This window comes from Cryptomeria japonica, chromosome 8 (genome assembly GCF_030272615.1).
Source record: "Cryptomeria japonica chromosome 8, Sugi_1.0, whole genome shotgun sequence".
In the NCBI taxonomy this organism is placed as follows: domain Eukaryota; kingdom Viridiplantae; phylum Streptophyta; class Pinopsida; order Cupressales; family Cupressaceae; genus Cryptomeria; species Cryptomeria japonica.
In genome coordinates this window covers 726036283-726064266 of record NC_081412.1, presented here as the reverse complement: position 1 = coordinate 726064266, position 27984 = coordinate 726036283, and the positions used below count along the sequence as shown (strand labels likewise).

The 27984-nt window shown below is 34.9% G+C and overlaps 2 protein-coding genes across 3 annotated transcripts; both read left to right on the top strand.

Annotated features, from left to right (window-relative positions):
- Positions 1-16875: 16875 nt before the first annotated feature.
- LOC131046760 (protein DMR6-LIKE OXYGENASE 2) lies at positions 16876-18566 on the top strand. Of its 2 annotated transcripts, none has more exons than XM_057980550.2 (4): positions 16876-17264; positions 17342-17589; positions 17680-17803; positions 18109-18566. In XM_057980550.2, exons 1-4 carry the CDS (start codon positions 17040-17042, stop codon positions 18364-18366), a joined length of 855 nt encoding a protein of 284 aa, XP_057836533.2. In that variant the 5' UTR covers positions 16876-17039; the 3' UTR covers positions 18367-18566. The 2 variants fall into 2 exon arrangements, with proteins under 2 accessions (XP_057836533.2, XP_057836531.2); XM_057980548.2 differs by having other exon boundaries at positions 17680-18001.
- A 5551-nt stretch (positions 18567-24117) lies between these two features.
- LOC131046761 (protein DMR6-LIKE OXYGENASE 1-like) lies at positions 24118-27629 on the top strand. The gene is made up of 5 exons (XM_059209992.1): positions 24118-24426; positions 26153-26203; positions 26387-26634; positions 26748-27069; positions 27176-27629. Exons 1-5 carry the CDS (start codon positions 24253-24255, stop codon positions 27428-27430), a joined length of 1050 nt encoding a protein of 349 aa, XP_059065975.1. The 5' UTR covers positions 24118-24252; the 3' UTR covers positions 27431-27629.
- Positions 27630-27984: the final 355 nt, after the last annotated feature.

Below are 27984 nucleotides of genomic sequence, written 5' to 3'. Positions count from 1 at the left end.
GTGCCTGAGTTGTATCAACCCTTGACCTTTTCCATGCCTTGTTGTCCAGTCTTGCCCACATTGTGATGCTGCTACAAATGAAGCCTTGTTTCATCACAAAGAGTCTTCCATGAAACTACAACTCCAAGATTAGAACAAGCATTTCTATCCACATTTCATGATCACTTATTGCAACACATTCATCAATCATATAAAGATAGTAAATACTTATATTTGCATTCATAAGGTGCATGGTTTTCTCAAAATAAAGATTCCAACCTATAGGTAACATCATCATTAAATAGGTCCATAAAGTCAGTTAAATCATAATATAAAGTCCCATCAATAAATATATTAAAGTCCTAAGTATAGTAAAATGTCTGCAAATAAAGGCATAAAACTAAGGCTCGTCACATATTATTAGAATTATCATCCAAATTGATCACTATAGGTGACTTGATAGGAGGAGAAGAATCCATTAGAATCAACAACTTTATCTTTTGGAAAGGATAGGCAAGGTAAGGCTCCTCTCTATGGTTGGGTGAGGACAAGGAAGGTTGAGAAGGTGGGACTAAATTAATATTTGATTTCTTAGGGGAATACTTACTTCTTGCATTAATCTTAGGATCCTTGGCACATGGCATCTTTGTTGGTATTCTCTCACATTAGGATTTAATTGGATATAATTTGATGTATTTGTAGAATGAGGTTGGGTATCACTCAATGTCTATTCAAATTCTTCCTTTTTCTCTAGGAACAAAAGGAGGAACAAAAAGAAGCTCCAAAGGTTGAGAGATAGGGGCTCAGTTCTACATGGTGTCAGTTTTTTGCCTCTTTGTTTATTATAGGATGGCATAGGTGGAACCATAGTATACATACTAGGAACTTGAGGATTAGTGAGGATTCCCAATCTAGGAGGTGGATCACTCACTACTTGTGGGGTAGGAAGAGACACTTCTATATCCATAGACTTCGAAGGATCCTTAGGAGTAACAGTTGAAGCAAGTTAAAAAGGATTACCTAAAGATAGCTCATGTATTCTCCTAGCTTTAAACTTTTGGTAGGATAGGAATAGGATTTTTTCACAAGGTTTGGTTGGTTGAGGTTGTTGAGGCCAAAAGTAACCAAGTGTAAATTTTCCATATTTAGACAAGGGTTGTAAACAAATATTATGTATGGTTTTGACTTGTTCTTGAAATGGGAACTTCAAACACTTACAAACTATGGGAGGGATTTCCTTCATGGATGTGAGACAAGGATGACCCAACTTTACATGAAATTGGTCTAGGGTAGGGATAATGGTAAAAGGAACATCTAAGCATTTAGATCCAACTTCAATGGGAATAGTGATGGAACCAATGGTGGAACAAGTCAAACCATCATGCACCATAATGAATACTTTAGATTTATTGAAGTGTCTTGATATGATTCATATCCGTAAAGACATTCTTTTGTAATTATATTCACCATACATACTAGATCAAGTTCATTAATTCCAAGCAATAATTTATAATGGTCCATCAGGTGCATTCTTTAAGATATCACTTCAAGAAAAAGGTGATAATAGGTTCACATCTAGGCTTAGGTTTCTCTTGGTCTATCACATTCACTACATGTTTGGATTAGTTGGATAATTCATCAATGGCTATATAAGTACCAACATTAGGCTCAACAACATTTATGGAATAAGAAGGCAAGGCGTTGGTAAATATTTGCAACTTCTGATTGCGTGATGCTACAATTTTCTTCTCTTTATCATTCACACTATCCACCACAATGGTATTAGAGTCAATGAGATCTTGCATTTCATTTTTAATATGCATACATCTCTTTATATCATGTTTGGGTGCATGTTGATATTGATAAAAGGCCTTCAAGTTAAATAAAGGAGACAAAGTCTTCGAGGTATCTACGGGATGGATGAGGGAAAGTTAAATCAAATTTCAACATTATTTAACAATTTAAGCATAACAATATGTAAGGACTTGGAAAGTGGCGTGAAGTTGTGATTCTTTGGTTTAGAAGAAAAGTGAACCACAATAGAAGGTGTTGTAGATGCAACATGAATTTCAATGTTGTTGGTTCAAGAATGGGTGTTTATCTTAATGAATTTTTTGTTTTGTGTGCTACAACCTTGGTAAGTTTGATGACCCTTTTCACACTTATCAACTAGAGTCTTAGATGCAAAACCTTCATATTGGCTAACATGGAGTTGATATTCACAAAGTGTTATGCATAAGTGTGTGAAAGATGGGTATTGAAATAAACAAAATCTAATCTCTAATATGTTCTTGTAAATTACTAATGAAAACTCTTTGAATATCAACACCAAGAAAAGAATAAGAAATTTGTGAATAAAAAGTTTGATATATATGAATGAAATTAATCACTTTCTCTTTTACACCTTGTTTGTAATGCACCAAATCAGTTAATGTAACTTATGGCCCCATATTGTTTTTAAAATATTGTAAAAATTTATCCACCAATTTCTGAAAATTTTAATTGAATTATTAACAAGAGAGAAAAACCATTCCAAGGTAGTTTCTTTCAATGATCTGGGGTAAAGTTTTGCAATAATAGCTTGTTCAAAGAAAAATTCATTACATAAAACCATAAATTTCAACACATGAGTAAGAGGGTCACCTTTACTATTGTATTTCTCAATATGAGGTATCTCAATGTGTTTGGGAATGGAAGTTTTAAGGATGGAAACAAAAAGTATGCTACTTGTGTAATATGATGGGATAATGGATTTAGATTGGGTCATGTTGGCCAATTGTGGTTGTAAAGATGACACATTTTACAATAAATGGTTAATAGTGGCATTGGTAGGCGAATTGTCTTTGGAAAATGTGAATTATGATGGATGATTCCAAGGGATATTATGGTAGGTATATGGGACATTATGGTAAGTAGGTAGAGGAGATGGTTGATGGGTTCTTCGAGAAATGAAAGGGAGATGGTTGAAGATGGAATATAAGTACATTGATTAATAGAATTACTCCCATTAAACATGGATGGCGTTACCATTTTTTTTCTATAATATACATGATAGAGGATGTGTATGTAGGAATATTGCTATTGTTGTTGTATACACCTAAAAATGGTTTGAAGATAGTTAATTAAATACATAGTTATTTAATTAATCCCCCTTCCCAATTAATTGAATTCACAAGCAATTTGATTAATTTCTCTATTCATCTACTAGTAAATAAATCTACATGATTTATTTATATAGTTCATTTCATATCCCCTTTGATTAATTAATCATCCCCCCATCTAGATTCATTCTTCTAATCTCATAATTAGTTAAAACAAATCAAATCATGATTTGTTCAGATTAATTATCTTTTTCAAATATTTGAATTTCTAAATTCAAATGAGCACATGGCTCCTAACTTTTAACTACCTAACCTAACCATCCCCTAACCTAACCCATTCTATCTAATCCTAGGGTCTAACTAACCCTATCCCCTTGCACATCCTAACCTCTTTTATCCTAACCTCTTATGGGTTGGATATTCTCCCCTTGAGACACATGCCACTTTTGCCACATGTCTCCTCCCTTGGACACTTTCTTTCTCATGAGCAAGGCTCCTTGACACTTGTCACCACAGAGATGACAAGTGTCCCTTCTTCCAACCTCTTCTCCAACTTCCTCAATCTCAACCCTTGATATCTTCAGATCAAATATGGACCGTTGATTCCTGCCACCTCAGCTTTTCCCTTGGAATTCCTATAAATACCCCTCATTTTGGAGCATTAACGATCCCTTGCATTCATAGATTTAGCATCATCACTATAGACATTTTCATTTCAATCATATAGTGATTAGCATTTTGGATTAATCATAGCATGTTATTCTAGTTTCTTAGATCATGCATTTCATATCATTTTCTCAATCAATCATGAAGTAGCTACTTAACTCTTGAGTTACCACTTTGGAGGTCATTGCTCCACTGAGAGCCAAACAATCCAACACCTTCAAGGTCCTCAAGAATAGAGTAAAATGGAACATCTCAAAGGAGCTTTTGGTTTTCTTTTATTTAGCTTTCAATTTGCTTTGTAATTCCATTTAAGTTGTCTCATTATATGTGTATTCCTATTCTATTTACCATATTTTTAGCATCACAGTTGTAGGCATAGGCATTTCTATCTCAACTTGGCTTTTAAGAGTAGAATATACAAGCACTTCTATGCAACTAGAACTATGTTCATAGTGTTATTATCCACTATGTGATCTATTCTACATAGAACATCCACACTATGTGCATCACCATGTATCATCTTCCTTGCATTCTCAATCAAATGGATTGCCTCGTCAACCAAGTGGGTTCTACTCACAAATTTTTAAAGACCTTCAAATTCTTTGTCAAGCCTCATCAAATGTTCGTTAGATACTTGTATTAAGGGTCCATCTTCATGAAGAGAATGATTTTTAGGTATTATTGGAAAGATGTGTGTTGGATTGAGGGAAGATGGATCTCCCAAGATTCTTGAAGGGAATTAGTTAGCATGCATCTAAGGCTCAACACCATTACTATTCAAAGCAAGGGAAGGCATGATTCTATAACTTCTCTCACGAATCTTAGATTCAAAATATTAGGTTATGAAACTCATAAATAAGTATAAGCTCTAAAAACACACAATTGCTCCTAGGAAACAAGAATAGAAAACTAGAGGCAAATATAGATAACTTGGTTTATGCTTATAGTGCCTTTAATTAATTAAAATAATATTGCGAATATAAATAATGATGATGCAATCAACTAATTGGAATTAATTAAATAATATGAAATGATAACAATGATGCAATTGATTAAACTATGTGGCATTAACCACTTAATTAAGCAATATGAGATAGCAAGATGGTGATTAATGCAAGCACATCTGCAATAAGTTTTAAAAATAAATGCCTCTAAATCTAATTTTTTTATGAAAATAAACTCATATTTGAGCATCCAAATTAGAAATAATGCAAAAATAGTTGGCTTCAACACAATTAAATGTGTAGAAATGGGGTTAGCCTAGGGATTGAAACTAAGAACCTATTCTTTCACCATTTCCAATTTTAATTATTTTATTTGGGAACAACCAACAAGGTTCAACTTCAGTTGTAAAAGAGAGATGAACACTTTGGTTAATTGTTCCCTTTTTTATTTAATTTTATTGGATATTATTTTGATTAAGATTATGCAAAATCTAGGTAAAATGATAAAAAATTAACAACATTCAACATAAACAATAAAGTATAATAGAACTAAGACCCAACATAAAAATATATATTTAGAATTAGGAGACAAAAAAATATTGTGGTTGAAATCTGGAGCATAACATGTCGAACTATGGAGAAAGGTGCCCTATTTTGAGGGTGTCTTCATCAATAGAGGGTTTTAATTTTAGATTAGAAGGCTTTGCAGATCTATCTCTCCCAAAAGCGTAAAAATGTTAGACACTAGAGAAATTCGACATAGTCTAGGGGTTTAAGCATGTTCAAAGTTTGAGATTGTCTATTGATGTTTTCTCTACACAATTATATAACTTTTAGTTGTAATGATTGTACTGCACACATGAAAATAAGGAAACATGTTGTGTTGTATAGGGGTTTGCCTAAGTCAAACCTTGTTTTGGTGTTTCCACCTCCACTACAACAATGTTAGATGAAAAGAGAGCTTATCCTTATAAAGGATAGAGGCTAAAATCTTAATGGAAATGCTAGAAATTATAAATGATACATTTGAAATGAAAATATTGCCTTGAAGTCTCACACAAAGCTTAATGTTGCTTGATTGATACTAATGCATGCCTTCATAGTGGAGGAACACACAAAACTTGATCATGATTTCCCAAACTTGAATGTTTGAATCCTTGATTGCAAACTTGTCCTCAATTTCCTTGAAGATGCTTGATTGAATGCTAAATTGAAATTGATACTTGATTTGGGTAGACTAGGGATCTCTATTTATATGCAACTTACACCTTTTTGGATGTAAATTTTGGTTAAGGTTGACATTGGGCAGCACTTCCCCGCTACTCACAAAGATGAATGTTATGATTTTAAATTTAGGCCAAAATGTTTGGACAGTCGTGCTAAGCGCCCTAGTCTTAGCATCTCAAGTCAGAAAAAGGTCATTTAAGCAAGGGATTGCAATAAGCTTCCAAAAATGGTCTCAAAACTAAGAAAAATTAGACATGGATCATGAACATGAGGAATAACCACTAAAGTGAGTGTAAAATTGTATTGATCAATGAAATATGACTCATTGTTATTCATGACTTTAATTTGGTAGCAAAGCATTATTTATCCTTGTGCTTGTGAATATTGTTGTGAAGATTTCATGAGAGACAATTTTGAGAAAATATTTCAAGTGAAAAGTTCTAGAGGCAACAAATGACTTAAAAAATAGAAGAACTTTCCATGTGTAGTAGAAATTTGAATGCATTACTATTTAAAAAAATTGAATGCATTATTATTTAAAAAAATTGAACCTTAATGTCATTCTTCCAATCATTTGTGTGAATATGGAGATATAGCATGTTTCTCCCTTGCTAAAAACAAAAGAATAAAAGCTTGACTTTTATTAAACAAGTTGTGAACAAAAATGGTCAATCCATAGAGATTGGATTAAAAAAAATCAACCAAAACTATGAATGATGATTAGATTATAAGAGGACTCAAAGTCTATTAAGTTTTTCTCAAGCCTACATATTTGTGTGTTGAAGAAAAGAAAATAAATATTTTTCCTTTTTACAAATATATCCCACCCTTATAAAATTTGAACCAATATAATGGTTTTGGAGGCATAATATTAGATTTAAAAAAACACTTTGAAGTGCAAATAAAATATTTGCAAACTATTTATATTCAGTTATGTTAAAGGGAAAACTTCAAAAGTACATAATAGTATACCCAAAAAAAACTACATGATTTATTTATTTATTCACTAGAAAGAATTATATTTTTTAAGAGTATTAGATTAAATATAATTCATTTATTTGTTACATATTATAATAAACAAGCAAAATTTAGTAAAAGAATGTCTTTAATTCATATTTATGAGTAAAGTTGCCATGTCAAATTATTACATCTAATGCTCAATAAAACTACAACAACATCTATGGCATCGGTATTATAAATTGTTGGGGAAAAATAAGTGTATAAAAATTATCATTCTTTTGAGAGATAATGACTTTTATAAAAAATGGCATTGAACGTGCTCCAAAATAATGTTTAGAGAATCTTAGTTGCTAAGAGTTTATTATTATTCACTTCGGAAAATCAAGGTTAAAAATCAACTTAAGTTTGATGATTTGTGGAATGTTGTTTCTAAAATATTCACTAGATTAGCATAAATTGGACACAAACATAGATGGTTTGATAAGGCCATTTAGTGTTCTAAATGATTTAGCCTCACATTAGAATAATACTCATAACTAAAGAGCCTTATGATCACCTTAAAATTGTCTATGAATCCAAAAGTTAGAATTTGATCAATAACCGTCACCTTATTGTCATGTTGACCCCCCAATACTCGTTATAGTGAAAAAACCATAAATAAATTTGTTTCGTACCAATAGACGATCATTTTTTGTAATTTTTTGTTCATAATTGGCCCATTTGTGCACCATTATTGGAACATTTGTGCACCACTATTGGGACATTTGTCAACAAGTACTAGCGATTTTGAGTTTACGATTATTGGAACATCTTCAATTAGGTATCAGGTGACACTGTGAAATGTGTACTTTTTGACCTTTGTGCGCATAATTGATTCCACAACATGCATTGTTACTACCCAGAAGTCAAATCAATAGTTATAAGCATTTAAGTCGCATACGAAGATAACTTTAAAAAAAAATCAAAATCTAATGTACCGTTTAGGATTTGTGGGTGTACGAAGTTAGCTATGACGGCTACTGGTGCTCTTCCCCCAAATTCAATTACATTGCTTGAAAATACACAATGGTAAAAAAATAGAGATTTTATTAAGAAGAGTTACAAAATTGATGGCAAAATTTCAAGAATTAGGGGATACTATCTCTCTTGCATATATCATCTTCAAAGCATTCCTCCCTACCTTTTGCATATTTCAATGAGTAAGTAGAAAGATATCATTTGAGGAGTTGGTTAGTTTGCTTCAACAAGAGGCAATTCATGATGAGACCTTAGACTCCTCAATAAATTAGGTCTTCAAATTTAGCATAAAGTAAATGTAGATTCTTCTACTATAGTTAGATCAAGTTGGGCTTCGATCTAGAAGAGTTATAATCCTCATGGCCTCAATCTCCCCAAAAGCACACAAAATATTTTTTTAAATTAATTTTTGAAAGCTTTCCGGGTATGTGCACCAAGTTGTGGTACCAAAAGGGGGTCTTAAGATGCCACTTTTTTCTGAAATCAACAAAGTTTGAACTTCAACGACAAATTGAAGATAGTTAGACTACAAATTTGAAGATACAACAAGAACAGGAACCAAAGTGCTTCGAGTCTACTTTCTAAACTACTAATTTTTTTTGAAATTGGTGGAGATTAAGGGCTTCAAAAAGGGGGGCCACAAAAAGTGGTCATGTTTTTATGCAAAAAATATAACATGGCGTCTGTTGTGGCCCCCCTAAAATGTTAACTTTTTTTTTAAATTTTTAAAATCGCTTTAGTGAGAAATTAGCTAACACCTTGTAGTTTATGCCAGATTTTTCAGCTAATTTTTTAATGAGTATATGATTTTTTACTAATTTTTGAAAAGGACACATCCTGAAAAACAAAATTTTGAGTGTGCTCCCCACTAAAATCATTGATGACTAATCAAAAATCAAAACTTTTTTTTTTTAATTGTGTAGAATGGAGTCTAGTTTCTAAAAATGTAAGTTTCTTCAAAATCCGATGAACATGTAAAAAACTATACCCAAAATAGTGCATGTTGGTTTTTGACCAAAAACGAACACACTAACAAAAGAAATTATAGATGAAAGCCTTAACGAAATCAAAATGTGAAAAGAATTGAATTCTTGGACAACTAAGAGAGAGATCGAGGTCTCTATGGTATTTTTTCTTAGTTTTATTGAAACACGTGCAAACCTGATGGAGAGCACAGCCAAAAATATGTGAAAATTTTATAATCCTCTGTTAAAAACATGTCTCGGGCCTGAAATGGTCATCCAATCCTTTGGGTTGGATGCCCAAGTACAATCAAATCCAAAGGGTTGGTAGTTCCCAATGCAAACCATTTGGCGAGCGCCAAATATGGCGCTCGCCCTATTTGGTGCTTGCTAAATGAATAAAAAATAACTTTTCCCATTTGGCGCGCGTCAAATTTGGTGTGCGCTAAATGAGAAAAATTCATTTTTTTTCATTTGGAGAGTGCCAAATTTGGCGCGCGCCAAATGTCCTGCATTGTCTAATTTGAAGGTTTCGTGAAGCAATTTTTTCAACTTGGGCACAAGTTATACCCATCATGAGAGGAGAATATATACATGAAATATAATATTTAATTATAAGTCACTTTAAATTATATTTCATGTATATATTGGTAGGATGTTTGAGAGTGGTTTCAAATCTATAGGATTTATAATGTAGATCCTTGTTTTTAGAGGATCATATTGACTTTCATACTTAGTCAAATTTCAGTAATCAACATTCTCCTATTAGCATTCTTTAGATCCATATCTCACTATCTTTATCTTCCCTAAACTCTACACCTATCTCTCTTCCTCTCTTGTCTCTCTCACTTCTCTCTCCCCTCTCTAGGTATATCCCACCCTCTCTACCTTTCATCCCTTCCTTGTACCCTAATTTATAGTTTTGACTCCCTTCCTCTCTCTTCTCTCTCACTCTCTTATTATTTATCTCCCCTCCCACTCATTTCTCTTGTTCACTACCAATCCCTTCTATCCTCTCTCTCCCCATATCTAGGGCTCTCCTTCCCTCCCTATTCACCTCACTACCTCTCCCTCCCTATATTATTACCCACCTCTCTCTCCCCCTCTGGGTTTCTCACTTATCTAATTGTCCACCCTCTAGTTATCTACCTCCCTCTCCATCTTTCTCTCCCTTTCCCTTGCCCCTATCTATTTATGAACACTCTCCCTCTCTTCTCTCTCTCCAAACCTAGATCCATCTCCTCATTCTCTAGGTCTCTCGCTCCCTCCATTTCTACCTCTCCATCCATCCCCTCTTACTCATCTCTTTGTTCTGCTATCTCTTCTCTTCTTTCTCCCTTCCCTCTCTAGATCTCTCCCTTCCTTTCTTCCCCTCTCCATTTAAATATCCTTCCCCCACTCTCTCATTATCTCTCTTCCTCTCTTATTCTCTCTCTTCATTGTCTAGTTCATTAAATCTCCAACCCACCCTCTCTCCCCTCTCTAGGTTTCTCCCTCCCTTCCTCTCCACCTATCTACTTATGCATATAGGTCTCATTACCCACCTCACTTTATCCCCCTCTATCTATCTCACTTATCTCTCAAAATATAGGTCTCTTGCCTATCTATATGTCCCCTCTATAGTTCTCTCTCTCCCTCTCTATCTCTCTCCCCCTCCTCCTTAACATACGACCCACAACAATACGAAGTGGTGTCCTAAGGGGTCACAAGACCCCATATGACCCCTTAGGACATAATATGACCCTGACAACACCTAAGGAGTCATATGGTGCCCTAAGGACACACCATATGACACCTTAGGACACAATACAACCCATAACGACACCATATGATGTCCTCAGGGGTCATATGGTGTCTTAAATGGTCATAGGACACTATATGACCCCTTAGGATACATTATGACCCTTAATGACACCTAAGGGGTCATATGGTGTCCTATGACCCCTTAGGACATAATATGACCCTTAACGATGTTTAAGAGGTCATATAGTGTCCTAAGGGGTCATAGGACACCATATGACCTCTTAGGACACCATACAACCCATAACAATACCATATGGTGTCCTAAGGTGTCATAGGACACCACATGACCCCTTAGGACACCATACAACCCATAAAAATACCATATGGTGTCCTAAGGGGTCATAGGACACCCGATGACCCATGAGGACACCATATGACCCATATTGACACTATATGGTGTGCTAAGGGGTCATATAGTGTCATTAGGGGTCATATTGTGTCCTAAGGGGTCATATGGTGTTTAATTACCCCTTAGGACACCATATGACCCCTAACGACACCATATGGTGTCTTAAGGGGTCATATGGTGTTCTATGACCCCTTAAGACACCATATGACCCCTTAGCACATGTCATATAGTGTCATTAGGGGCATATGGTGTCCTAAGGGGTCATATGGTATTCTATGACCCATTAGGACACCATATGACCCATTAGGACACCATATGACCCCTAACAATACCATATGGTGTCGTTAAGGGTCAAATGGTGTCCTAAGGGATCATAAGGTGTCCTAAGGGGTTATATGATGTTCTATGACCCCTTAGGACACCATATGACCTCTAAGAACACTATATGGTGTCTTAAGGGGTCATATGGTGTTGTTAGGGGTCATATGGGGTCCTAAGGGGTCATATGGTGTTCTATGACCCCTTAGGACACCATATGACCCCTACCGACACCATATGGTGTCTTAAGCGGTCACCTGACATCGTTAGGGGTCATATGGTGTCTTAAGGAGTCATATGGTGTTCTATGACCCCTTAGGACACCATATGACCCCTTAGGACATAATATGGTGTTGTGAGGGGTCATATGGTGTCGTATGGGGTCATATGGTGTCCTAAGGGCTCATATGGCATCCCAAGGGGTCATAGAACACCATATGACCCCTTAGGACACCATATGTTGTCATTAGGGGTCATATGGTGTCCCAAGGGGTCATAGAACACCATATGACCTCTTAGGACACTATATGGTGGCGTTAGGAATTATATGGTGTATGGGGTCATATGGTGTCCTAAGGGGTCATATGGTATATGACCCATTAGGACACCATATGACCCCTTAGGAAATCATATGACCCCTTAGGACACCATATGGTGACGTTAGGGGTTATATGGTGTCCTAAGGGGTCATAGAATACCATATGGCCCCTTAGGACACTATATGACCCCTTAGAACACCATATGACATATCCTAAGGGTTAATATGGTATCTCAAGGGGTCATAGAACACCATATGACCCCTAAGGACACCATATGACCCCTTAGGACACCATATGGTGTTTTTAGGGGTCGTATGGTGTCATAAGGGGTCATAGAACATCATATGACCCCTTAGGACACAATATGACCCCTAATGACACCATATGACCCCTAACGACACCATATGACCCCTCTGGACACCATATGGTGGTCTTAGGGGTTATATGGTGTCCTAAGGGGTCATAGAACACCATATGATCCCTTATGACACCATATGACCCCTTAGGACACCATATGACCCCTAACGACACCACATGGTGTCATATGGTGTCCTAAGGGATCATATGGCATCCTAATGGGTCATAGAATACCATATGACCCCTTAGGACACCATATAACCCCTAACGACACGATATGGTGTCTTAAGAGGTCATATGGTGTCATGAGGGGTCATATGGTGTTCTATGACCCCCTAGGACACCATATGACCACTTTTAACATCCTATTACATGACATGACCACTTGTGACACCATATGACCCCTCAAGACATAATATGGTGTCGTTAGGGGTCATATGATGTCCTAAGGGGTCATATGGTGTCGTTAGGGATCATATGGTGTCTTAAGGGGTCATATGGTATTCTATGACCCATTTGGGCACCATATGAGACCTTAGGACATCATATAACCCCTAACGACACCATGTGACCCCTTAGGCACCGTATGACCCCTAATGACACCATATGATGTCATTATGGGATATATGGTATCATAAGGGGTCATAAAATACCATATGACCCCTTAGGACACTACATGGTGTTGTTAGGGGTCATATGGTGTCATTAGGGGTCATATGGTGTCCTAACGGGTCATATGATGTCCTTAGGGGTCATAAAACACCAAATGACCCCTTAGGACACCATATAACCCCTTAGGACACCATATGGTGTTGTTAGGGCTCATATGATGTTCTAAGAGATCATATGGTATCCTAAGGGGTCATAGAGCACCATATGACCCCTTAGGACACCATATGACCTGTAGTGACACCATATGACCCCTTAGGACACTATATGAATTGTAACGATGCCATATATTGTTTTAAGAGGTCATATGGTTTCCTAAGATAGATAGTAATGGTTTCCTAAGGGGTCCATGCTCCTGCACATACCCAGATGGGTTATATAGAGATATAAGATACCTAGAGGGGGAAAGAGGCGTGAGAGACCTAGATAGGGTGAGAGAGAGAGAGAAGGTTGAGATAGATGGAGGGGGATAGAGAGAGGTTTGTAATGAGATATGGATGGAGATGTAGAGAGGTGGAGAGAGAATGAGGGAGAAACCTAGAGAGGGTCAGAGAGGGTGTGATGGAAAGATGATGATGTAGACAGTAAAGAGAGAATAAGAATTAGTAGGGAAGGGAGAGGAAGATAGAGAGGGAAAGGGGAAGAAAATAATGGAGATGCCTATAAATAGGAGGGAGGGATAAGAGGAGAGATGAAAGAATAAAGAGAGAGAAGAGTATGAGGGGATTGAGGGAGAGGTAGACATGGAGGGACTACAAGACCTAGGGAAGGAGATGATGCAGAGGTGGGGGGGAAGCGAGAAGAGGAGGAGAGAGTTCAAAAATAAATAGGGGTAAAGGGGGAGGGAGATATAGGGGAAGAGAGGGAGAGAACTAGAGAGGGGACAAATAGATAGGTGAGAGAACTATATTGAGAAAGAGATATGAGAGACCTAGATGACAAGAGAGAGGAACGAGAGAGATAGATGGTGGGAGAGAGAGGTGAGTAATGAGACTTGATGCAGAGGTAGATAGGTGGAGAAGAAGGAAGTGGTAAACCTAGAGAGGTGAGAGAGAGTTGATGACCTAGAATGTAGAGAGAGAGAGAATACAAGAGGAAGAGAGATAAAAAAGTGGGGGAGTGAGATATATATGGGGGTATGTATGGATGGGGAGGTAGAGAGGGAGAGGGGAAGAAATGAAGGGGGAGACCTAGAGAAGGGAGGGAGGGAGAAGAGAAGAGATAGAAAAACAAAGAGAGGAATAAGAGGGGATGGATGGAGAGGAAGACATGGAGGGAGTGAGAGACCTATGGAAGGAGGAGATAAAGAGGTTAGGGGAGGAAGAGAAAAGGAGGGAATTCATAATAGGGTTAAGGAGGAGGGAGAGAGAGGTAGAGAGGGACATAGAGGACTATAGAGGGGGCATATAGATAGGTGAGAGACCTAGATGGCCAGAGAGGAGTGAGATAGATAGAGGGGGATTAAGAGAGGTGGGTAATGAGACCTATATGCAGAGGTAGATAGGTGGAGAGGAAGGGAGGGAGAAACATAGAGAGGGGAGATAGGGTGGGATGGAGAGGTAATGACCTAGACAATAAAGATAGAGAATAAGAGAGGAAGAGAGAAGACGAGAGAGTGGGAGAAGGAGATAGAGAGGGAGAGAGGAAGAAAGGAAGGTAGAGACCTGGAGAGGGGAGGGAGGGAGAATAGAAGACATAGAAGAACAAAGAGATGAGTAAGAGGAGATGGATAAAGAGGTAGACATGGAGGGATTGTGAGACCTAGAGAATGAGGAGATAGAAAGGTTTGGAGAGAGAGAGAGAGAAGAGAGGGAGAGAGTTCATAAATAGATAGAGGTAAGGAGAAGGGAGAGAAAGGTGGAGACGAAGGGAGGGAACTAGAGGGTGGACAATTAGATAAGTGAGAAACCTAGAGGGGGAGAGAAAGGTGGGTAATAATATAGGGAGGGAGAGACAGTGAGGTGAATAGTGAGGGAGGGACAACCCTAGATATGGGGAGAGAGATGATAAAAGGGATATGTAGTGACCAAGAGAAAGGAGTGGGAGGGGAAAGAAACAATAATGGAGTGAGAGAGAAGAGAGAGGGAGAGAGTCAAGGATAAAGAAGCGAGAGAGACAAGAGAGGGAGAGAGATAGGTCTAGAGTTTGGGGAAGATAAAGAGAGTGAGATACATAGCTAAAGAATGCTAATGGGATAATGTTGATTACTGAAATTTGACATGTCGATTATTGAAATTTGACTAAGTCTGAAATTTTATATGATCCTCTAAAAACTAGAATCTACATTATAAGTCTTATAGAGCTATACTTAAATTTTGTATTTCATGTATATATTCTCCTTCGGGGGTGGATTTAACTTGTGCCAAGATTGAAAAATCTACACACTCACAAAACCTTCACATTGGATAATGCAAGTCATTAGGCGCGCACCAAATGCAAAAAATTGACTTTTCACATTTGGTGAGCGCCAAATGTGAAAATTCAAATTTTGCATTTGGCGAGCGCCAAATGTGAAAATTCAAAATTTTGCATTTGGCGAGCACCATATTTGGCGCTCGCCAAATGGTTTGCTTGTGAGAATACCAACCTTTTGGGTTGGATTTGCCTTGGGCATCCAACCCGTAGGTTTGGACGACCTTTTCATGCCAATGACGCATTTTTATGAAAAATTAAGAAGTGGCACCTTTTTGGTACCACAACTTGGTGCACTTACCCTTCCACATGGAGGCCTCGTGGAAGACCCAGATATAGCAGCAAGAGAAGCCTTAAGGATTTTTCGCTAGCATGCCATGTGTCCAAGGAATAAGGTGAAAGTCTGTGCTTTCTCTCCAAAGACTTTCTTTCTCGGAAGCAAATGTTCCGTAGAAATTTAAACATGTAAACTGCATGGAGAAGATTAGGGTTAAGATTAGGGTTAAGATTAGGTTTTAAATTAGAATTAAAGATAGAATTAGAATTAGGGGTGAATTAGCATTATGTGTTACATTGAGGTTTAAATAGGGTCAGTGTTTAGATTCAATTATAGTTAGATTTAATATTAGATAAGATTAAGGTTAAGGTTAGAATTATAATTGTAGATATGATTAGGATTATATTTCAATAAGGTTTAACTTTACAATGTATTCTATTTTTAGAGAAAATAAATATCACATATATTAAATCTAATATTTATATATACTTATATCATTATAAATCCAATGTTAAATATTTATATTTTGAATTTTCCTTCAAGTAATGTACAAGATTTATTAAATCATTTCACATCAATCTCATTACATTCAACTATTTTTTATGAATATTAAACATTTTCAAATTTGATCTCTCTCTTATACTTTTCATAAAAATTTTAAAATATTAACATGTTAATTATGTCGAAAGGCGTATTAATACTCACATAATGGATTGATAATATGCGTGATTAAAAATCCCTTATGATTAAAATTGGCACCCGTCATTTTGTATGACACCTATCATAATTACAATTAATTTTACTATTACTTAAATAATTTAAATAACTTTAAATAACCCAAATTAAAATAAATGCATGAAAAACTAAAAAAATATTTTATTTATTTTCTCCTCTCAACTACCACTCACTCTAACTATTAATCAATTCTATTTATCTCCATCATACTAATAGTTAACTTCATCAAAATAATATTATAATAATAATATAAAGATATGATAATATAATAATAATAATTAGTCTTAATAGATTTTTTTGTTTTGGTGAAGAGTTTAATAGAAATATTAAAATATTAAAATATAATAATATCTTAATAATAATATAATATTGATTACAATATCATAATATATTAATATAATTATTTTTTAAGTGAAATAGTAAACAAATATATATCTTTCGACCTACTTTACCTATATTTCTATACTAATTTTATATTTCTAGTTAAATAAATTAGAATAATGTATTCTATGGTTTAAAACGTCACAGATTATCTCCAATTAATTAATGAATACACATCATCTACAATAATGGAGCTTTCTTGTAGCTCTCTTGCTCTCCCAAATATTATTTGATCCGACTAGATACCCTAAGTCCAGACCTGAATCGCAAAGCAATTGAAGCTGAAAAATCTAAGCATATCTGAATCTCAGAGCAATTGAAGTACCTTCCTTTAAAGTACAAGATGACATCCATAGCCCCTGTTGTGGAGAAACTCCTGTCCAATCACCACAATCATCTTCAGGGTCAGGATAAGTACGTCTTTCCTCCGGGTGAACGTCTTGACATGTCCCAGATCTGTCATTCTTATACGTTTCCAATCATTGACCTCAAAGATTTGGATGGACCTCATAGAATAAAGTTAGTGAATGAGATTAGGCAGGCATGCGAGGAGGATGGCTTCTTCCAGGTAAACATTTAGATCTGTTCTGTTCTTTTTCCTTCTTCTGGGTATCGCCTAAATTCAATATGGATCATTCTATTCAGATCATAAACCACGGAGCGTCAGAAACTGTGATGAAAAGCATGATGGGCATTGCCAAAGAGTTTTTTGAAATGCCAGTGGAAGACAGGGTTTGTCTCAATTCAGAGAACCTAAGGGAGACTGTCAGGATTTTCACAAGCTTCAATGTCACTAAAGGTCAACCCTTTGAGTGGAAGGATTATCTAAGACACCCATGTCATCCGCTGGAGGAATTTATCAATTCATGGCCTCAAAAGCCTGCACTTTACAGGTACTGACAAAAAAACAAAGAAAGTTTTTCACAGGAATTCACCAAGAAGTGTGTATGATCCCTTTTTTTCACTTCACTTTTTTGAATCAGAGAAGTTGCGGGGAAGTATTGCAAGGAGCTAAGAGTACTAGTTCTAAGGCTTCTGGCTGCAATTTCTGAAGCTCTGGGACAAGATCCTGATTATTTGAATGAAATCTTTGGAAATCATAGCCAGGTACTGCACATAAGTTACTATCGTGCATGCCCAAATCCAGATCTTACCTTTGGCATAGCACCTCATTCAGATCCACGTGGCATAACTGTTCTGATGCAAGGAGATGTGAGTGGCCTGGAAGTGCTAAAAGATGGAAAATGGGTTGCAGTAGAACCAATACCCAATGCCTTTGTGGTCAATTTGGCTGATCAACTTGAGGTTTATAGATATATAAATGATATTCACTGTATACTGACTTCCTCTCTGTTTAAATCTTGTTTTTGGAGGACTGGATTTTGAAATTGTTTTTGCGTGGGCTTTCTAAGGTTATAAGCAATGGGAGATTCAAAAGCGCCGAGCACAGGGCTGTAACCAATAAAACTACTGCACGTATATCTATTCCCACCTTCTATGGGCCTTCGTTGGATACCTTCATAGCTCCTGCAGCAGCCATGGTGGATGAGGAGCATCCGGCTTTATACAGAGGATATAAGTTTGAAGAATACATGGCAGCATTCTGGAGCAAATGTGGTTTGAAGGGCAAGAGCATTTTGGATCGCTTCAAGATCGAAGTCAGTCCATGATTGAAAAAAGTGGTATATACATGCTGTTGTTGGGACATACATATGCTGGCATGGAAAGTAGAGACTGTGTTGTATAGCAATGCTTTATCTGGGAAATAAGGTGGATGAGATCAACCTATTCCTCTACATTTACATTTGAGAGGTGGTGAGAACAGCTTCTATTTAATAGTTTTAAGATATAAATTTTAAGTTTTTTTTAATTCTGGATTTTATTGAAACATAAGTAGACTTTGAATTAAGTATTACATGTGTTCTACAAGAATTAATTTAAATTTCAAATCTTTCAAAAAAAAATATTTCAATTTTCAAAAGGATAATAGATAATATTGTGAGAAAATAATATACATATATATATATTAATCTTTGGATCCAAAAATATAATTGTATTGGAAAATGAGTCATACTTGAACAGAAGATAGATCCATTACAAAGGGAGCTAGTAGCTGGGAAAAAGAGCACCCCAATAGCAGATGAGAGGTTTTAGGTTTACCTAATTCAGTAGGGTCGGACTCAGCTAGGAGTCCTGAGTACTTGCAGTTTGATTCAAGGTAGCGCTGGAAAATGAACCACACCTAGACCAAAGATGATCTGGTCACAATAAAAACCAATAACTCAACAGCAAAACACTCTAAACAAATGAAAAATCTGAGATTTGATTTAACAAATCAAACATACAAAATGAAGACACTGAAATCTATAACATCTTTAGATTTTGTTCATGGTTGAAGAGTTTGCACCCTCCTCTTTATCAACAATGTACATTGGATTTGACTTTGTCAATAATATTATTTTAAATAGCTGTAGGCATGGTTTCAACACTTCTTTTGATTGTTTCAAAGAATTTTTACATTCTCCCTTTTCATTCTCTATTTCTTCGAAGATAAATGATATATGCAACCACATGTCTGAGATCTGTCAATCTTATATGCATTTACATGCCTGAAGTCTGCCATTCTTATATATTCCCAGTAGGCATGTGAGGGTGAAGAATTCTTTATGATAAAGATTTAGTTGTGTTTTTTTTTATAATAAAAAATAGCAAAATAAGGTTGCTGTCCCAATAAAAACAACTCAACAGATGTAAATTTAACAAAAAGAACATTAATAACACATTAACATCTAACTAATATAAAAAAATTCTTCAATATTTCCTAAATTCAATATGGATCATTCAGATTTTAAACCAGAATTTGTGATGAAAACGTGATGGACAGTGCGAGAGACTTCTTTGAAGATTAAGTTGTGCAACAATTTCTTTGACTGGACACCCATGTTATCTTTTGGGAAAAAGTCATCCACCCATTAACCTGTAGCTTACGGTGACAAAGTTAAAAATCTAAATCGAACCTTTCAAAAGAATTTATAAACAATAGTGAGTATGACAAATTTTAATTTTTTGAAACAGAGAGGTTTCCGGGGAGTACTCTAAGGAGATAAAAGAGAAATGGTTTTAAGGCTTGTGACAGCGATTTCTATAGCTGTGACAGAATTCTTTTATTTCAAAGACTCTGTAACTTTGATGAATTTTTTTATGAATTTCTAATTTAAAAATGGATAAGGGATAAGAATAAGTGTATAAAGTATGTGTAATTGGTAGATGTATAGTATAGTTCAAGGGACTTTATTTTGCATTAAATTATGAGATTTGTCAGTATCATTGTTTATTATATCACTTTTCAAGATAGACATAAAATTAAATGCAAAATGACATGGGTTTATGATCATTGTTTATTATATCATTTTTCAAGATAGACATAAAATTAAATGCAAAATGACATGGGTCTATGATATACTTTGAAGTGTATGTGAATCTTAAAATAATCATACATTTAAAAATATGTAGCATTCACAAATATGCATATAAAGTAAATATCGTATACACTCAAAGGATGTTGCCATAGGGTACATATAAAGTAATGGGTCTTGTGAGGATATGATCATGTAGGTTTATTTTTTGCAAATGTATTCTCCATAAGATGAGTCTCTAGAAGTGCCTATAATATGAAAATATTAGTGATAGGATATGTCTCCCACCATTGACAGTTGGATGTGTCCATAAAACAATGCAAGAAATTGTTGGAAGAAGAAAAAACAACACATAATAAGTAAATATGGCTTAGGCATATAAGCATATAATCATGTAATTATATTAGGATATATAACAACTTTTTTAAAATGCACCATGATAACCATGAGAGAAAACCTAGGGGGAGATGGTATCAGTGAACTTAATAATAATATTGCCCTAGTATGAGCAAAGGATGGTTGTGTGGTCCTAAGTGACTAGAAGCACCCATGTAAGTATAATGGCATGAAGCCGCAAGAAGGCACAAAGCTATGCTAAAGGAGAAGTTTGATGCAATTGAATATAAAGATATAGATGTGAAAGTGTAATATGTAAAAAGGAAGCACAATATTTTTTAATAGAAGGACTTGACTTCCTCCAATGTAATATTATTTAAAAACTAATATATTATTATAATATTAATAATCCTCATGATATTATTAATGTTAATTTGGTTGATTCTTCTATATATCAATTGTGTATCTATTGTATTGTTTGAAATGTGTGGAAATGGGATCTTAACCTAGGGATGCAAACTAAGAACTTATTCATTCACCATTTTCAATTTTAATCATTTCATTGGGGAACAACCAACAAGGTTCAATTTCATTCCTAAACGAGAGTTGAACACTTTGGTTAATTACTCCCTTTTTTATTTGATTTGATTGGATATGATTTTGATTAAATTTATGCAACATCTACGTAAAGTTATAAGATTTAATTGACAACATTCAACATAAACAACAAGGTATAGAACTGGAAATCAACGCAGAACTATAGATTTGGAATTAGGAGTTAGAGAAGAACCCGTGACAACAATTTGGAGCATAATATGTCAAGCTATCGAGAAAGGCACCCTAGTTTGAGGGTGTTTTCATTAGCGAAGTGATTAGAAGGCTCTATAGATTCGTCTCCAAAAAACCTAAAAGCATTAGACATTAGAGCAATTTGGCATAATCACGGGTTTTCGCCTATTCAAAGTTTGATATTGTCTGTAGCTATTTTCTCTATGCAATTTTGTAACTTCCAGTTGTAGGATTTGTATCTACACACATAAAAAAAAATGAAAAAAGTTGTGTTGTACATAGGGGCTCGTTGAAGTCAAACCGCGCATTGGGGTTTCCACCTCCACTACAACAGTGTTGGATGAAAATAGAGCTTATCCAAAAGGACAAAGGCTAAAACCTTAAGGGAAATGCTTGAAATGATAAATGCTACTTTTGATATGAAACCCTTTCCTTGAAGTCTCACACAAACCTTGATGTTGCTTGATTGATGTTAATGCATGCCTTCATTACAGAGGAACGCATTAAACTTGATCATTATTGTTGAAACTTGAAAGCTTGAATGCTTGAATCCTTGATTGCAAACTTATCCTCAATTGCTTTGAATATGCTTGATTGAATTCTGAATTGGAATTGATACTTGATTTGATAGATTATGTATAGATATTCAAATGAGAGAGGGAGTTGTATTTATTGCAACTTTCATGCCTCTTTAGGTAACTTAATTTTTGGTTAAGATCAACATCGAGGAGCACTTACCTACTACTCACAAATCTGAGTGTTATGATTTCAAATTTGGGCCAAAATGCTTGGATAGGGGTGCTAGGCTCCCTAGTCCCAACATTCTAGGCTAGAAAAAAGGTTATTGAGCAAGGGATTGCATTAAGCTTCTAGAAATGGTCTTGAAACTAAGTAGAAGAAGACATGAATCATGAACATAAGGCACAACCACTAAAGTGACTCAAAGTTGTAGAGGTATACAATTTACTATGCTACATTCTTACTATTGCTCATTGTTCTCCATGACTTTAATTTGGTATCAAAGCATTATTTATCCTTGTTCTTGTGAAAATTGCCATGAAGATTTTGAAAAGAGGTAATTTTGAGAAAAGATTGAGTGAAAATTTATAGAGGCTTGATAAATGACATAAAAAATAGAACATTCCATGTCCACTAGGAATTTGAATTCACTACTATTTAAAAAATTTAAAACCTAATGTCACCCTTCATATAATTTGTGTGAATATGGAGGTGTAATGTTACTTTCTTGCTAAAAAAAAGAAGAAGAAAAGATCAAAAATGTTGTGTACAAAAATGGTCAATTGATAGTTAGATTGGATGAAAGAAATCAACGAAAACTATGAATGATGATTAGAATATAAGAGGACTCAATGTCCAAGCCTACGTACTTGTGTATAGAAAGAATTTTATTTTATTTTCATTTTTATAAATATATCCCACCCTTATAAACTTTGAAACAATATAATGGTTTTAGAAGCATAATATTAAATTAAAAAATAATAATTAAAAAAATACTTTAAAGTGTATATGAAATATTCGCAAACTATTTATTGTAAAGGGAAATCTTCAAAAGTACATTATAGTATAGCAAAAGAAGACTACATGGTTGATTTATTTATTCTCTAGAAAGAATTATATTTTTTAAGAGTGTTAAATTATATAATTCATTTATTTGTTACATATTATAATAAACAAGCAACATTTAGTAAAAAGATGTCTCTAATAAAACCGCTACAACATCTATAGAATTGGCCTCTTAAATTGTTAGGAAAATAAAATTTGTAAAAATTACCATTATTTGGAGAGATAAGGACCTTTATAAAAAATGGCTTCATGTGTGCTCCAAAATAATGTTTAAAGAACCTTAATTGCTAGGAGCTAATAATTATTTTGTGAGGAAACCAAGGTTAAGAATCAACTCGAGTTTGATGATTTGTGAAATTTTGTTTCTAAAATAGGCACTAGATTAGCATAAGTTGGAGATGAACATAGATGGTTTGATAAGGCTAATTAGAAGGCCAAATTGACCATCATATTGAATGCTCTAAATGAGGTTTAGCCTCACATTAGAATAATATCCATAGCTAAAAAGCCTTACTATCACCTTAAAATTGTTTATGAATCTAAAAATTAGAATTAGATTTGTGTTTGTAGATTCAATTGCAATGCTTAGAGATTAATTATGGTCAGGGTTAGGGTTCAATAAGAGTTAGGGCTAGGGTTCAATTAGAGTTAGGGTAAAATTATGGTTAAGGTTAGAGATTAATAATAGTTAGGGTAAATGTTAGATTAGGATTAAGGTTAAGTTTAGAATTAGAATTAAATATAAGATTAGGGTTACGGATGAATTAGCATTAGGTGTTACATTAGGGTTTAAATAGGGTTAGTGTCTAGATTCAATTGTGGTTAGATTTAATATTAGATAAGAATTAAGGTTAGGGTTAGAATTAGAATTATAGATATGATTAGGATTAGGTTTCAATAAGGATTAACGTTACAACACTCTTTTTTTTGAGAAAAAATATCACATATATTAAATATAATATTTATATATAATTATATCATTATAAATCAAACGTTAAATATTCATATTTTGAATTTTTTTTTCAAAAGATCTAAAGAATTTATTGAACCATTTCACATCAATCTCATTACAATCAATTTTTTACTACTATTTATGAATATTAAATATTTTTAAATTTGATTTCTTGTATGTTTAACTTAGATTTTTTAAAATATACATGTTCTAATATTATATTTTCAATTAGAATAATGCATTTCTACAGTTAGCAATGTTTAGGAAAAATACATGTCAAATGTAAAATAAATGAGAAACACAAACAACTTTAAATAGTGTCTACAAATAATTTATGAATACACATCATCCACAATAGTGGAGCTTTCCTGTAGCTCCGGAGCTAGCTCTCCCAAATATGAAATGAATCCCAAAGCAATTGAAGCTAAACATATCCGAATCTCGGAGCAATTGAAGCTTATCTTCTTTTCAAGTACACGATGACATCCACAGCCCCTGTTGTGGAGAAACTCCTGTCCAATGGCCACAATCATCTTCACCTTCAGGATAAGTATGTCTTTCCTCCTGGTGAACGTCCTGACATGTCCCAGGTCTGTTATTTATATAGATTTCCAGTCATAGACCTCAAAGATCTGGATGGGCCTCGTAGAATATGTTGGAAGTGGAAAACACTCTGAGAGGAGGGGGGGGTGAATCAGAGTGTAACAAAATTTTAACGAGTTATACTTTTATGGACCTTGACAATTTTAATTCACAGTGTGAACAGATGGCTGAGACTTAACACTTTGAAGGAGTACATTAATGCAGCATAAAGTATACCATTGAACCAACTAAAAACATCTGATTCAGACCTTGTTTAACAAAATGGTATTAAAATATTACACAAACTTGAAACATTAAAAATACTTTCAATATTGCATTACATACATCCAACTAAACAGAGTATGAGATAAAGAGGACTAAAATATGATGTATCAGAGCATACACTAGTAAACAGAATGAAACACGACAATGCAACATAACACAATATTTTGCATGAGTGGAAAACCCTCTTGGGGTAGAAAAACCACTCGGAAGATCCCTTATATTAATTCAAAAAGAGCACCAACTCAGTTCACATGTTTTAGAAACCACAAGGCCTCAAGGAGCACCAACCCCTCTTCTTATCAATGTATCTTTCAACTCGAGCTACAACCATTGGTGATTTTATGCATGCATTTTATTCTTGCAGTCACAAAACCATCAGGGATTTGAGCGAGAATATTTTATCAGTCTGTACATATGAAAATTTTGCAATAATATTCTTCAACACTATCCAATCTCTGAAAATATGGTTTCAAATCAATAAAATCTCATATACTCTGAACAGTGTGATTTCAAATCAACAAACCCTGAACAATACGATTTCAAATCAAATAAAACCTCAAATACTCTGTACTGTATGATTTCAAATCAATAAACACTGAATAATATGGTTTCAATTCAATGAAGCCTCATATACTCTGTAACAAAAACAGAGTATTGATTCTCAAGAAACCCTCGGCTGGTTCTGTTAAACTACGGCACTGTTTAACGCTTCCACTTTGTTCACACTCAAAACACGGCACTGTATTTCTCTGTTTTAATGTTAGAACTTTGTTCACACTCAAACTATGGCACTGTGTTTCTCCGTTTTTTCTTCTCACAGACTGATTTGTCAAACTGTTTTTATGCACACACAGAAAGAATCCCGTTTTCATCTTAAATAACCCGTTAACTTACAAGATTTGTAAACTGAAAAACAAATAACTGATTCTAACTGTGCAACGGAAGACATTTTAATTTCCCAGTCATGAAAAACAAAAATAAAGCACAACCACTTCCTTATTTTTATTTTGCATAACTGAAAAATTCGAACCAAGGTAAACAGAATCTCTTAAATCATGTGTTTCAAGAACCATACCTGTTAAATGCAAACTGAACAAATAAACTAACCAGTCAACCGTTAATCTCTTGAATGAAACCATTGTTCGCACCATTCTCTGTAACTGATTCGAGCTCTGTAGCTCCAGCGGCACTGTGACTCACACGGCGTTAGGGTTTGATGGACTCCAAACCAAAACAAATGAAACGCCAAATGCAACTTCCAAGAAAAACATTAACTTGTTCGATACAATAAGTATCATGAGGAATATGCCCTTTAAACCGTAGCAATTTTAAACCAAAAATGTCATTAACATAAATGCAAAGTCAGAGCTATCGTGTCACCAACATGGCTCCAAAGAACATGTTTTAAAAACACTTAACACGTCAGCCAAGTCAGTATGTCCGTGTATGCCAACACATCACCTTTTTTCTTTCTTGTCATCGAGGACAAAAGTACCAAAGAGCAACAGAATAAAGGTAGTCAATGAGATTAAGAGGTCATGCGAGGAGGATGGTTTTTTCCAGGTAAACATTTAGATCTGGTATAAATGTTCTTTTTCCTTCTTCTGGGTATCGCCTAAATTCAAGAATGGTATGAATTTTAACGATGTGATTTTATATTCAAGTTAGGGATGGATGTGACTTTATATCTATTCTTTTTTTTAAATAAATGATTCTTGGACATTTATTCATGAACAAATCATTCAGATCATGAACCATGGAGTGCCAGAAACTGTGATGAAAAGCATGATGGGCATTGCCAAAGAATTTTTTGAAATGCGTGTGGAAGATAGGGTTTGTCTCTATTCAGAGGACCCACGGCAGGCTGTCAAGGTTTATACAAGCTTCAATGTCAACAAAGATAAATTCTTTAGCTGGAAGGATTCTCTAAGACACCCATGTCATCCGCTGGAGGAATTTATCAATTCATGGCCTCAAAAGCCTACACTTTACAGGTAGTGACAAAAAAACTTTAAGAAAACAAAATAAAGTTTCTCACAGGAATTCACCAACAAGTGTGTGTGACCCATTTTTTTTCTCATTTCATTTTCTTTTGTTTGAAAAACAGAGAGGTTGCAGGAATTTATGCTAAGGAGATACGAGTACTGGTTCTAAGGCTTCTGGCTGCAATTTCTGAAGCTCTGGGACAAGATTCTGATTATTTGAATGCAATCTTTGGAAAGCATACTCAGGAAATGCTCATAAATTACTATCCTCCATGCCCAAATCCAGATCTTACCTTTGGTGTTGTACCTCATTCAGATCCAAGTGGCATCACTGTTCTGATGCAAGGAGATGTGAGCGGTCTGCAAGTGCTAAAAGATGGGAAATGGTTTGCAGTAGAACCAATACCCAATGCTTTTGTGGTCAATTTGGCTGATCAACTTCAGGTTTATAGTAATATAAATGATATTCACTCTATACAGGCTTCCTTCCTGTTTAAAACTTGTTTTTGGAGGACTGAATTTTGAATTGTTTTTGTTTGGGGTTTATTAGGTTATAAGCAATGGAAGATTCAAAAGCTCCGAGCACAGGGCTGTAACCAATAAAACTACTGCACGTATATCTATTCCCTCCTTCTATGGGCCTTCGTTTGATTCCTTCATTGCTCCTGCAGCATCCATGGTGGATGAGGAGCATCCGGCTTTATACAGAGGATATAAATTTGAAGAATACATGACGGCATTCTTTGGCCAAACTTTGAAGGGCAAGAGCATTTTGGATCGCTTCAAGATTGAAGTCAATCCATGATTGAAAAAAGTGGTATATAACAGCTGTTGTTGTAATATACATATGCTAGTATGGAAGGTAGACACTACGTTGTATAGCAATGCTTTATCTGGGGAATAAGGTGGAAGAGACCAACCTATTCCTCTACATTTAAATTTGAGAGGTGGTAAGAACAGCTTCTATTTAATAGTTTAAAAATAAAAAATTTAAGGTTTTTTTACTCTGGTTTTTATTGAAACATAAGTAGACTTTGAAATAAGTAATGTGTTCTACAAGAACTAACTTAAATTTCAAATCTTTTAAAAATATTTTAATCTTCAAAAGAAAAAAATATAATAGATAATATTGTGATAAAATTAGATATATATAGCTATTTTTGGATTAAAAAAATATAACAAATAATATTGTAAAAACAATATTGAGAATCAAAATTGCGTCAGAAAATGAGTCATACTTGAACAAAAGATAAGTCAATCACAAAGGGAACTGGTAGTCCAGAAATAGAGCATCCCCAACAAGAGAGGGGATTTACGTCGAAAAATTTAATATAGTATCAGAGTCTAGGTTAGTAGTGC